This window comes from Protopterus annectens, chromosome 10.part0 (genome assembly GCF_019279795.1).
Source record: "Protopterus annectens isolate FY-2018-M chromosome 10.part0, PAN1.0, whole genome shotgun sequence".
Taxonomy (NCBI): Eukaryota; Metazoa; Chordata; order Ceratodontiformes; family Protopteridae; genus Protopterus; species Protopterus annectens.
Genome location: NC_056744.1, coordinates 36,444,703 through 36,457,036, shown reverse-complemented (window position 1 = coordinate 36,457,036; position 12,334 = coordinate 36,444,703). Strand labels below are relative to the sequence as shown.

General features: G+C 34.4%; 1 protein-coding gene across 1 annotated transcript in view; it reads left to right on the top strand.

Annotated features, from left to right (window-relative positions):
• LOC122812772 (fatty acid-binding protein 1, liver-like) overlaps positions 1-12,003 on the top strand; it is a 28,100-nt gene extending 16,097 nt beyond the window's left edge. Inside the window, exons 2-4 of the mRNA XM_044084846.1 lie at positions 1,010-1,182; positions 2,839-2,931; positions 11,230-12,003. Of these exons, the coding sequence (XP_043940781.1) occupies positions 1,010-1,182; positions 2,839-2,931; positions 11,230-11,280 (317 nt within the window). The 3' untranslated portion in view covers positions 11,281-12,003. The remainder of the gene's footprint in view (positions 1-1,009; positions 1,183-2,838; positions 2,932-11,229) is intronic.
• The last annotated feature ends 331 nt before the right edge of the window (positions 12,004-12,334 follow it).

The following is a 12,334-nucleotide window of genomic DNA, read 5'->3' as shown; positions in this document are numbered from 1 at the left end:
TCCGAACATGTTCCTATTTGGTAGCATGAGTTGTTAGAGACAGCCACAGGGTTGTGTCTGTATTGCTGTTGGTACCGTGGCCAAAGTGCCTTCTCTCCTGCCTTTGGTATACACTGCTGAGTCTATGAATGTAGTTCCATCATTTTTTAATTAACGAACTTTAAATTGCTTTGCATCATTTTGTGTGTATGCGAACTACACTCATTTTGCTGATTGTAGCTGGTATGTTCTTGTACATTTGTTGCTGTTCGTTTATTGACATCAAATATTCAGCACAAATGCTACTTTGTTTACAAATCTTGATGTATCTTCTAATGCATTTTTCTATGTGGAATTTCAGTCTTATCAGGTTCCGTATAGTGGGGCATGTTTAATTAAAAAAATAAAATACACAAAGTATTTAGGGACATAATTCCAAATCTGTGCTACTTTAAGAATTAACATAACATCACATTTTGGTATTTCAGATTTATGAAGTCCATTATGTGTGGTTTCCTCTGTGGTATCAGAAGGAGGCCCAATAGAGGCCTGCAGACATGAGGACATTATAGAAGATCTCTCAGATTACTTTGACTGAGCAGCTGCAGAAAATCCATGATAGTGTGATCCATTTAAATAGAAAATGATACCACCAGTGATGTAGTGGTGGTGGTGATATATTGTTGGAGTTTACGTAACTTGATCTGTGTTATAACTGAATGAACAAACAAAAATACATGTATGTGTGTGTTACAGTCTTATTTCATTTGAAGTATACAATAGAATAGATATCTGACCTGGACTTCATTCCATAATGCTGTGTTTTGCCATGTGATCAATTAATCATTGGTGTATCCCATAGCCTCATGCAGAAGAATACACTGACTATTATAAAGCAGCTTTGTTTCACAATCCTATCATATCACGTTGAAATTTAAATACAAGAAGTCAAGATCATGCATTTTGTAGGTGGGGACGGGATGGGATGGGAATCATGACCTGGTCTTATTGCCTTTGTTGTCTCCCACAGGTTTACCTGATGACTTGATTGAGAGAGGTAAAGACCTGAAGAGCATCACAGAAATTCAGCAGAATGGTAATACATTCAAAATCGTTGTCACAACTGGTGCGCATGTTATAACAAACAACTTCACTATTGGGGAAGAGGCAGAGTTTGAAATGATAAATCTTGAGAAAGTACGGGTAAGTCACAATATTTGAGAAAGGCAAGTGAAATGCTGTACTTCAGAGCTGTGTAGGTATGTCATGAGCTCTCATGATGTTAGTGTTTTTTTTTAATTCCTTTCTTCACTTAAATGTGTTTCTGTAAGTATCCATGAGATTTATAGGTATGCTCGCTGCCATTATGGGTCATTTTAAGCCTTGTCAATTTTCCTCAAAGGTGACAATGAAACCTTGCACCTTGTGTCTGTGAGGTTTACACCTTAACCATTATGCCAGTCCCCAACCCTTACAGTTTATTTTCTATTAAGGACTGGAATGGTAATATTAATATGAACCGCAGAACATGATATCCAAGCAGCTGTGCTCAGAGCTGCAAGGCTGATTCTGCACACAAGAAGAGGAACAGCTTGATTAAATTAGTCCACAGATTTCCTGCATATTGTATAGTATGGCAGAGTGAGATGTTTTTTGGAACTAATGAACTATCTATTTTATTAACGTTTTCCTAAGTGTCTTCACTTACTTTATATTTTGTAGATATGCATTGTCAGGATCAATGAACAGTATATATAATGGGGTGGGTTTATCACATATGCATTGTCAAGATCGATGAACATCATATTATGGGGTAGAGTTAGAACACATGCATTGTCAGGATCGATGAACATTATATTACGGGGTGGAGTTAGAACATATGCATTGCCAGGACTGATAAACAGCTTATTATGGGGTGGAGTTAGCACATATGCATTTTCAAGTTCAAATCATGATGAATGGCACATTATGGAATGGCATGTGTTATTAAGGGGTTCAGGCACCTAGGCATTGAAACATCTCCCTGTGGTACATTTGGTTGGGGCCACATGGATAAAGTGATATTCAGCTGTAGAGCATATGGCTGTTGCAAATTCCCTGTGGGCAAAGAAAAGAATATGGTGCCATGCCTTCATCTTCAACAACCAAATGCACTGGGGGAAAATGATGTCCATAGCTCCCAAGACAACATGAGATAGCAGGGAGAATTGCAGGCATCAGCAGCAAGTTGGTGGCCATGTCAGTGGGAGTTAAAATGCAGTGTACAATGGGAAGTGACTTTATAATTAGTGTGTGTGGACCATTACACCCTTCACAGTGTTTAGGGAACATTACCTAAAATGTATACTGGAGGACAAACATGATTACAGAAGCATGCAGGATTTCCTCCATGCTGCAGCACACTTCTACATGCTGTAGTTACATAAGCATGTACTGTACACTGAGCACAACACTCATTACTTCTTTGGCCCCCATGTATATGATTATTAAAGCTGTGGCATGGCAGTGAGTGCTTCTCTTTGCCTATAGGGAACCCGCAATAGTCATATTTCTCTGCAACTGAATTTACTTCAGTCATGTGTCTGCAACCAAATGTACTACAGAGAAATGTCTTGCTGCCTAGGTGTGTGAACCCATCATTAAGTGAAATGAAAAGGAAGGCAGAATTCATGTTTTATGGTATATTAAGATGAAACTTATGAAAGCCTAAAGGTACTAAAATGCTTCTGCAAATCTGTAAAAAATCAAATATATTAGTAATCACATTGTTATTTACATTATTTAAACGATTCAGTCACTTTTCAAATGACTTTTATTCACCATTTTTCTGATAAATGTTCCTGTGCTCTTGATTTACAGGCAGTGGCAAATCTTGAAGGTGGTAACAAGTTGGTAGTTGTACTGAAAGGAGTGACCACCATCTCCGAGCTGTCTGGTGACAAGCTCATAGATGTAAGTTCAATTGTATATCACTGTTGTGTTTAATTTATTTTCTTGTTTCTTTGTGGCTATGAAAATAAAACAATAATCAAATGAACTACAATGCAAGAGAAGCATCTCTCATCTTACTTTACTTTGGTCACTATATGATGCTAAGAGCTGATTTATAGCTTTACCCATGAGGACTAAGAAAGATATGTGGCACATCTATCAGTCCAAAACAGAATGGCAAAGAAGCTTTCGTCTATTACTGACATTTTTATGAATTAGTGTGAACTCTTGTGGAACAAGCAATATTAGCCGTCTTCAAGTAAGAAACAGTGTTGCACTTGGTTCAGTATTACATAAAATATACTCTTAAGCATCAACTTGTGTAATGCTTTGTGCAATGTTTTAGGACAACGGACACTTCTGAGACCAGGTTTGGTTTCTATAAAATTGCTGGAATTAATTTCCATACAGTTACATATTGTCCTATATCACAGTGTTATGTGTGTCCTGTCAGGGTCACAGTCAACTCAAGAATGGTTACTAGTTTTAGTACTGCCTTGTGTATTCTGGGTAAAAACCTTTTATGTTTCATGCAAGCACAGACAACCTATCACTAATTACACAGATCATGATTTTGATCTGATATTAAAACACCTTGTATAACAGCAATAATTCATGGCAGTGGGGTGGGATACTACGGGATTTACTCATGCTTGACTTATGCATTTGGACCACTAAGTCTGTAACCTCTTAACCAAAACACAGAAACCACAGTAGTTTATATCTGCTATAGATTACCACTATAAACATACTTAGCTTATTATTCCTGGTGTTATGAATGCTGTTTGAAGGAATTAAAATTATTAAATCCATAAATTGTTTTTGTGCCGTGGATATACAAAGCAGCACCAGGTAAGACAAGTACATGCTTGGTTTGGATGGTTTATCATAAAGACATGTTGTTAAAAGCAATAACTGTGCAGGGAAATTAAAAGTTGTTTTATTTAAAACTTCCAAGATGACAAAATACAGGCTAAGCCACGATACACGGTGCAGACAGAGATGCCGAGAAACTAGGCTGTAGAAAATAAAAAAATGTAAGTAGTTGAAAGCCATTTCACAGATCGATCTTCTTTCTTAGCTTTAAATAATATTCCACATTCCCAAACAACTAGTGAAAGGAGTAGGGTTGGTAAGAAGCATTAAAAACTGATACTAGATGAGAATCAGAAATAAAGTATGCGCTGTAAACTATGCAAGTCGTGCATTTATTCTGGCAATTTCAAAAGCTAATTAATAGTATTGTAAAAGTGCCATCGGGTTGTGCCTTGGTGTAACATATTAACAATCATTCAGAATGATATGCAGATGGTACAATATATGCACAGCAGAAGGTCTGGGATTAAGTGACAAGTCTCACAATGGCGAAGGAGCACCACTGCCCCCAGCACCACAAAACAAACAAAAAAAATGAAATAAAGTCATACTCTCATTGGTATACCATAAAGGGTAACATACTGTGCAGTAACTGCAGCATAATACAGTCTAGAGCATTTCTGTCTTTCAGATTTAGTGAAGTGACCACATTATGGTACCTACAGACAAGCATAAATGAGAAAACAAATGCTAAAATGTACAGACTCCGACTGTATAGAATAAATGCTATAACACAAAAGTATCGGAAGATAAGTGTTTTCGTTTTAATGATAAAACTTCTTCAGATAAAACATTATAAATCTGGAAAGCTTATATAGAACCTTTTAATCATATTAAAAAATCATCTGACAGCCAAGCCCACAAAGAAAAAATTACAAATTAAAGAGCATGTTTGCTACAGTTAAAACCTATATAACATGACTACAGACACTTCAGAATTTAAAATCTCCATTCACAGACTTAGAAGTGCTTTCACAAAAAAAAAAAAAATATATATATATATATATATATATATATATATATATATATATATATATATATATATATATATCTGTACAGAGTACTTTTGATTTCAATGAACACACAATAGAGGTTTGTTCATTTAAACTGGGCCAACTCGCTGTGTTAAGTCACAGCAGCCAGCAAAGTTCCCTCTTCTCTAAAATTAAAGTCCAAGGTCCTCCTTTCAGACTCAGAATCACTTTTTCCAGCACTATAAATTTAAATTCATGTCCTGAATTTTTCTGAATATGTTTAGCCAGAGCATTAGTTTATTTTTTCCTTCTTTATTTCGTAAAGGTGTTCATACACCCAGCCTTTTAATTTATGCTCCATCTTACCAATATAATACCTTGGACATAACTGACATAATGCTGCATGCACTACTCTGGAAGTGTCACAGTCAAAGCTACTTAAAACTCTAAACAAATGTGTATTAATAACAAACTGTTCACCAATATATATATCTATATATATATATATATATATATATATATATATATATATATATATGTTTACAGTGGGAAAACCTTCCACATTTATTAATGTTGGGATTCCTAAATCCTTCTACAATATTTTTCATGTTTTTTCCTCTTTTATATACTATAAGGCTTGTTGCCAATTTTCTGTAAAATCTGGTTATCCTCTTTTAAAATTACCCATTTTTTTCTAAAATCCACTTAATAGCATCACTATCTATGTTAAACATCATAATAAATTAAGTTTTAATAACAGTTATTATTGCTAAAGTTTGTTATATTTGGGTTGATACTAGAATAAGAACCTAAACTAGTGTTCAGCACTGCTTCAGCCTTGGTCTCTTCAGTCATGTTAGAATTTAGAATTGGAACAAAAAAGTTCCGTTCTCTTTTATTTATAACTTCGTACATGAGATTCTCGATGAAATCTATTGGGTAATCCCTTGTGCTAAGCATTTTTTTCAAAGGCATACATTCATTAAGAAACTGATCAAATAGAGTGCTCATTCGAGCTGTCCTTACAAACTGCCCATTTACGACCGCTTGCTTTTGGGTGTAAGGGTGAGCCCTAGAAAAATGCAAAAATGCATTTGAATAAGTAGGTTCTCTATAAATTCTTGATGTAAACCTCCTATTTGTAACATCCTTGGTTAGCCAAATATCTAAATAGGCAATACTCTTTGTGTCCAATTCATGGGTAAATTTTAAGAAATCAGTACTATGATTAATATATTCCGAAAACGCCAAACATCTTTCCTCTGTCATCATCCCACATGATAAATATGTCATCCAGATATCTGGTATATAATTTACATGATTTTCTGAAATCAGTTTTAAACAAATATTTCTTTTCCCATTGGATGACAGTGATATTTGCAAATAGGGCTCCACAGGCAGAACCAATTGCCACCCCCTTACATTGTAAATACTATTTTCTCTCAAACATAAGGAAGTTATTCTTTAAGATCATATCTGATAGTTCTTCATAAAAATTAATCTTATCCTGTGGAATCCCCTTATCAAATAAAAATTCAGTAAACCAATCAATACCTAATTGGTGTGGTATTATTGTTTGAGATCTTTAACTTCAGTAGTCATGAAAATATAATTTTCCTTATGTTCAAGCTTATTACTTTTATTCAAAAAGTCCCAGGAATCCCTGCAAACTTGTACTTCTTGAGAGACTAATGATTTTAGATTTTCATAAGGAAATTTTGCACAAGGATGAGTGATATACCCCTGGCATCAACAATGGGGGCCACTGGGGGATGTTGTATATTTTTTATAAATTTTCAGCACCCCGAAAATAATCGGAACAATAGCGGAACCCACGTTAAGGTAGTTATATTCATCAATACCTATTTGTTGTTGAATGAACATGTCATTAAGAGTGTTTCTTATCCTCCTATATGCAATATTTAACTCATAAAGAGGCACATTAGAATATGTATCTTTGAATAATATATTGATCATCCTACCCACATAATCATCCTTCTCCATAACAACTAGCCTGCCCCTTTATCAGGCTTCATAATTCTTATGTTATTATGTTTCATATCCTCTAATTTTTTATGCTCATTTAAAGTTAAATTATTATTTTATTATAATTCTTGCATTTATTTGATTTCAAAATATTATGAATGTCCAACTCTCAAATGTTTTCAAAAAGCTGTAGAGTTGGATGAATAGGGGGATTATAAGTACTTGAAATCCTCAAACCACTTATAGCCATAACCAAGTAATTAAAAGTAATATTAAAGTTACATTTTCTAACATATTGTTTGAGGTTCATAAGAACACAGACAATATGAGCATCACTAGATGGTACAAAAATTAAATCCTGAGAAAAAAGATCTTCACATTCCATATCAACTGGATAAGCTGGAAAATTAAAAACATTAAAGTCTCTGTTCCTATTCTTGATAATATTACATACAGAGTCATTTATATTGGAAGGAATATCTCCTTGATTTAATTCCAATTCATATTCCTCTGTCTGTGATTCTGCCACCTTGGGTAACCCTTCTGTGGATGTTCATCAAAGTTCTTTGTTTTTGATTGGTCTGTCTAGTGGTTCTGTCTCTTCCTGATTTGCTCTGACCACCGCAGTGGAGGATACTCTAAAGGGTCTATGAAATTATTGAGTTGAACAGTCTTGGTATTTTCCTGATGTTTGGAATTTGGTTCCCTTTGGTTAAAGCTTCTGTTATTATTGTTAAATTTAGTGCCCCAAGTTTGTGAAGTAGGCAGATTTGGGTAGGCTCTATTATTAAGATAGCCCCACCTATAATGTTCCAATGTTTTAATCTTTCTACTTCGAATAGATTGTATCTGTTCATCAATGTTAAAAATACATGTAAACTCAAATTTATATTGTTCAAACAGCAAGTCACAAGTGATCAAACTGTCAAGACAACTAATATCAGCAATAAGTTCGTCAATACGTTTGCTAGTATTCTTAATTAAAAGCTCCATATATTCACACCCATGACATTTGAACATTTTCAGTTGTTCGTTATGGAGCAATGAATCAGTAATTAAGCCTGTAGGGAACTGCCACATACTGAGACCCTTTGGTAGAATATTAGCTTTAACAGACTCAGCAAAATAAGTATTTTCAAGTTGCAATTTCTTAACCTTGAGTAATTTATAATCATATTCACTCAGTCATTCCACCAGTGTTAAATTATTCTGTTGTTGCATTTCCATAAAATTAATATCACCATGGAGCCATTCTTGCAATACTGGGAGATTATTGGTATTTCATCCACCAGTAAAATGCATCACATTAGGTATGTTAGAAGAATTTGGTGTACTAAGAATCCTCCTCAGGTATAAGTCTGATGGTGCCTCGCCTCCGTTTCCATCCTGAGAAGAGGCACAAGGCACAGAAATATCATCCAAACATTGTGTTAGTTGCTGAATCAACAAAGTTAAATTACCATCCATCTGCTGTAATTCATTTACATCCACATCCTGGAACACAGGTTGGGATAATGAACTGGTCAGTCTCCATGCAGCCATAGAAATCAAACAAATGCAAGAATTCTAATAAAAGTAATAATTTAACTTTAAATGAGCATAAACATTGGAGGATATGAAGCATAATAACATAAGAATTATGAAGCCTGATAAAGGGGGCAGGCTAGTTGTTATGGAGGAGGATGATTATTTGGGTAGGATGATCAATATATTATCCAAAGATACATATTCTAATGTGTTCCTTAATGAGTTAAGTATTGCATATAGGAGGATTAGAAACACTATTACTGACATGTTTATTCAAAAACAAAGTAGTACTGATGAATATAAGTTCTTTAATGTGGGTTCCCCTTTTGTTGGGGCCAAGCATACATAAAAATAAAAAATATACAACACCCCCCCCAGTGCGCCCTATTGTCAATGCTAAGGGGTCTATCAATCATCCTTGTGCAAAAGTTTTTGATGAAAATCTAAAAGCATTAGTCTCTCAAGAAGTACAAGTCTGCAGGAATTCCTGGGACTTTTTGAATAGGATTAATAGGCTTGAACATAAGGAAAATTATATTTTCATGATTATAGATGTTAAAGATCTTTATACAATAATACCACACCAATTAGGTATTGATTAGTTTACTGAATTTTTATTTGAGAAGGGGATTCCACAGGATAAGATTAATCTTTATGGAGAACTACTGGATATGGTCTTAAAGAATAACTTCCTTATATTTGAGGGAAAATACTATTTACAACGTAAGGGAGTGGCAATGGGATTTGCCTGTGGTGCCCTATTTGCAAATATCACTACGATTCAATGGGAAAAGAATTACTTGTTCAAAACTGATTTTATAAAATCATGCAAATTATATACCAGATATTTGGATGACATATTTATCGTATGGGATGATGACAGAGAGAATGTCCCACCGTTTTTGGAGTATATTAATCATTGTACTGATTTCTTAAAATTTACCCATGAATTGGATGAAAATAGTATTGCTGTTTAGATGTTTGGCTAACCAAGAATGTTACAAATAGGAGATTTACATCAAGAATTTATAGGAAACCTTCCTATTCAAATGCCTTTTTGCATTTTTCTATTGCTCACCCTTACACCAAAAAGCGAGGGGGTCATAAAAGGGCAGTTTATAAAGGCAGCTCAAATGAGCACTCTATTTGATCAGTTTCCTGATGAACTTATGCTTTTGTAAAAATGTTTAGCATGGGGGGTTACCTAATATATTTCATTGAAAATCTCATGTACGAACTTATAAATAAAAGAGAACGGAACTTTTTTGTTCCAATTCTAAATTCTAACATGACTGAAGGGAGTGAGGCTGAAGCAATGCTGAACACTAGTTTAGGTTCTGATTCAAGTTTTGAACCAAATATAATGAATTCTAGCCATAATAACTGTTATAAAAATCATTTATTATGATGTTTAACATAGACAGTGATGCTATTAAATGGATTTTACAAAAAATATTGGGTCATTTTAAAAGAAGAAAAGCAGATTTCAGAGAAAATTGGTGAAAACCTCTTATAATATATGAAAGAGGAAAAAAACATGAAACATATTGTATAAGGATTTAGTAAAGGAAGTAGGGCTACTAAGTTTCCCAAAATTAATAAATGTGGAAGATGTTCCCACTGTAAATATATATATATGTTGGTAAACAGTTTGTTATTAATACACATTTGTTTAGAGTTTTAGGTAGTTTTGACTGTGAGATTTCTGGAGTAGTGTATGCAGCATGTCATGTCTAGGGTATTATATTGGTAAGAGAGAGCGTAAATTAAAAGATAGGGTTTATGAACACCTTTACAAAATAAAGAAGAAAAAAGAAACTAACGCTCTGCCTAAATCTATTCTGAAAAATCCAAGACATGAATTTAAATTTATAGTACTGGAAAAAGTGATTCTATTGTGTGTTTATTAAAATTAAAATACCCTGTACTGTTTAGGATTTTTTTACACACACACACACACACACACACACACACACACACACACACACACACACACATATATATATATATATATATATATATATATATATATATATATATATATATATATATATATATATATATATATATACAAGCTATCCTTGTATTATAACTGGAATACATTTTCAATAAAAGCATGCTGCAGGCTGTTACTAATTTGTTGAGATTATTTATGATACTGGTGTATGAATCACATAACAGGTAGATACTCATTTACACACACAGACATACAGCCAGTACACTTCCTCTCCTTCAGTGGGCATTATACATCAGTTGTTAATCAAGTGCCATAGCCAAAACATGAAGAGGCTAATATTGCAGAAACCTGGTCAGGCAGTATAGCTGAAAATGTTAAAGCTTTGTTCTGCTGCTGAGTTTTATCCTGGAGTCCTGTTTTTTTTTTATTTTCTCTGTCTCACCTTGCATTCTGTGCAAGTCTGAACAAGGCATGTAACCAGAACTGTGAGTTCACTGCATAACAAAAATAAACTTACATGGATAGTCCAGTCTGGTTCACTGTCACAGTTAACATCACCAGCCTAGTGCCAGCCACTGGTGTGGACTGCAAGCCCTAGCTGTTATGCAGGCCACAATTAGGGCACAATTAGGCATGTAAAAACATGTGAAAAAAGTTCCAGTAAAATTTTGAGCAATTGGTAGTTCTGCATAGAGTTACTCACCTGAGTTATTTGCCAAGTGTGAGTGTAAGCAACTGTAGGTCACTCTAGTAAGAAATACTCTTCAAATGTTCCTTCAGAACACAGTTTTTCTCTTTGAACTTGTTCTTTGCAAACTTGGCTTGCTTCATTTTGCCTATATACTTAATTGGATGTTTTTGCAAGGTGTGGCCTTAGGCCTAGAATCATCACTCACAGTCCTTGGACATAATTTAAGATGTTTTATGTTTCTGTTTCAGACCGTGTCGGCTGGAGGTGTAACTTACAAAAGAATCAGCAAGAGAGTATAAATATTCATGCAATCTTCAAGGGAGTATCTGTCTGCATTCTTACTTCAAAAGTCCTTGCCTAATGTAAATAAAGTTAGACTGACTGAAAGGCCCCATCTTTGTCAACATTAATAGATTTCCTAACCTATTTATAGGTATCTCTAAAGACAGTACCATTCAATCAAGTTTTGGAAAAATCTTTTTGAAAAGCAGTGTGATAATGTTGGCTCTTATACATGCATGTTTACACTCTGATGGTGTAACTAAAAGGAATTAAAAAAAGAGTAACTGCCTTGCAGTAACAATTTAAGGCATTTAAACTGCCAAGCTGGCTGCAGATAAAACAACTAGTGTTAATATAAACTTTAGAGCAAATGGAAGACACATAGAAGATGTAGAAGTTTATACATTGGCTTGTCTTCTGATTGTTAGCTGCATTGTCATGACACTTCACTATATTTTGTGAAGCCTGTTTTTTAAACAGCACTGACTTAAATGCTTCCATGACTGAAAGTGTGAGAGAGAAGTTTTACTGACAACATTGATTATTAGCGAATGATCTTTTTGCCCTTCTCATGCTCTTTGAACTTATATGGTGGCTATGCATGTTGACGTAGCCATATGAGTGAGAGCATTTACTCATTGCTGCAGTTAATAACACCTGGTGCTTTCATGATGTTCTAGCCTTGGCAAATTATGCTGTATTATGTTTTTTGAAAAACAGATCTGTATGCTTTTTTACTGTAGAACAACTGCATTGTTTTGTACTTACAATAACTAATAAAGATTAATAAAATAATGAACAGTAAAGCTGCAAACATTCAGTTTTGTACATATCTTACATTTCTATGTGTGTGTATGTGTGTGTGTGTGTGTGTGTGTGTGTGTGTGTGTGTGTGTGTGTGTGTGTGTGTGTGTGTGTGTGTGTGTGTGTGTGTGTGTGCGTGTGTGTGCATGTGTGTGTGTGTCTGTATGCGTGAACATCTTTTGTGTCCATGAGTATATGACTATTGCAGTAATCAAGATTATGAATGAAAGATTTCAGAGGATGACTTTATATAATAAAATACCAGCA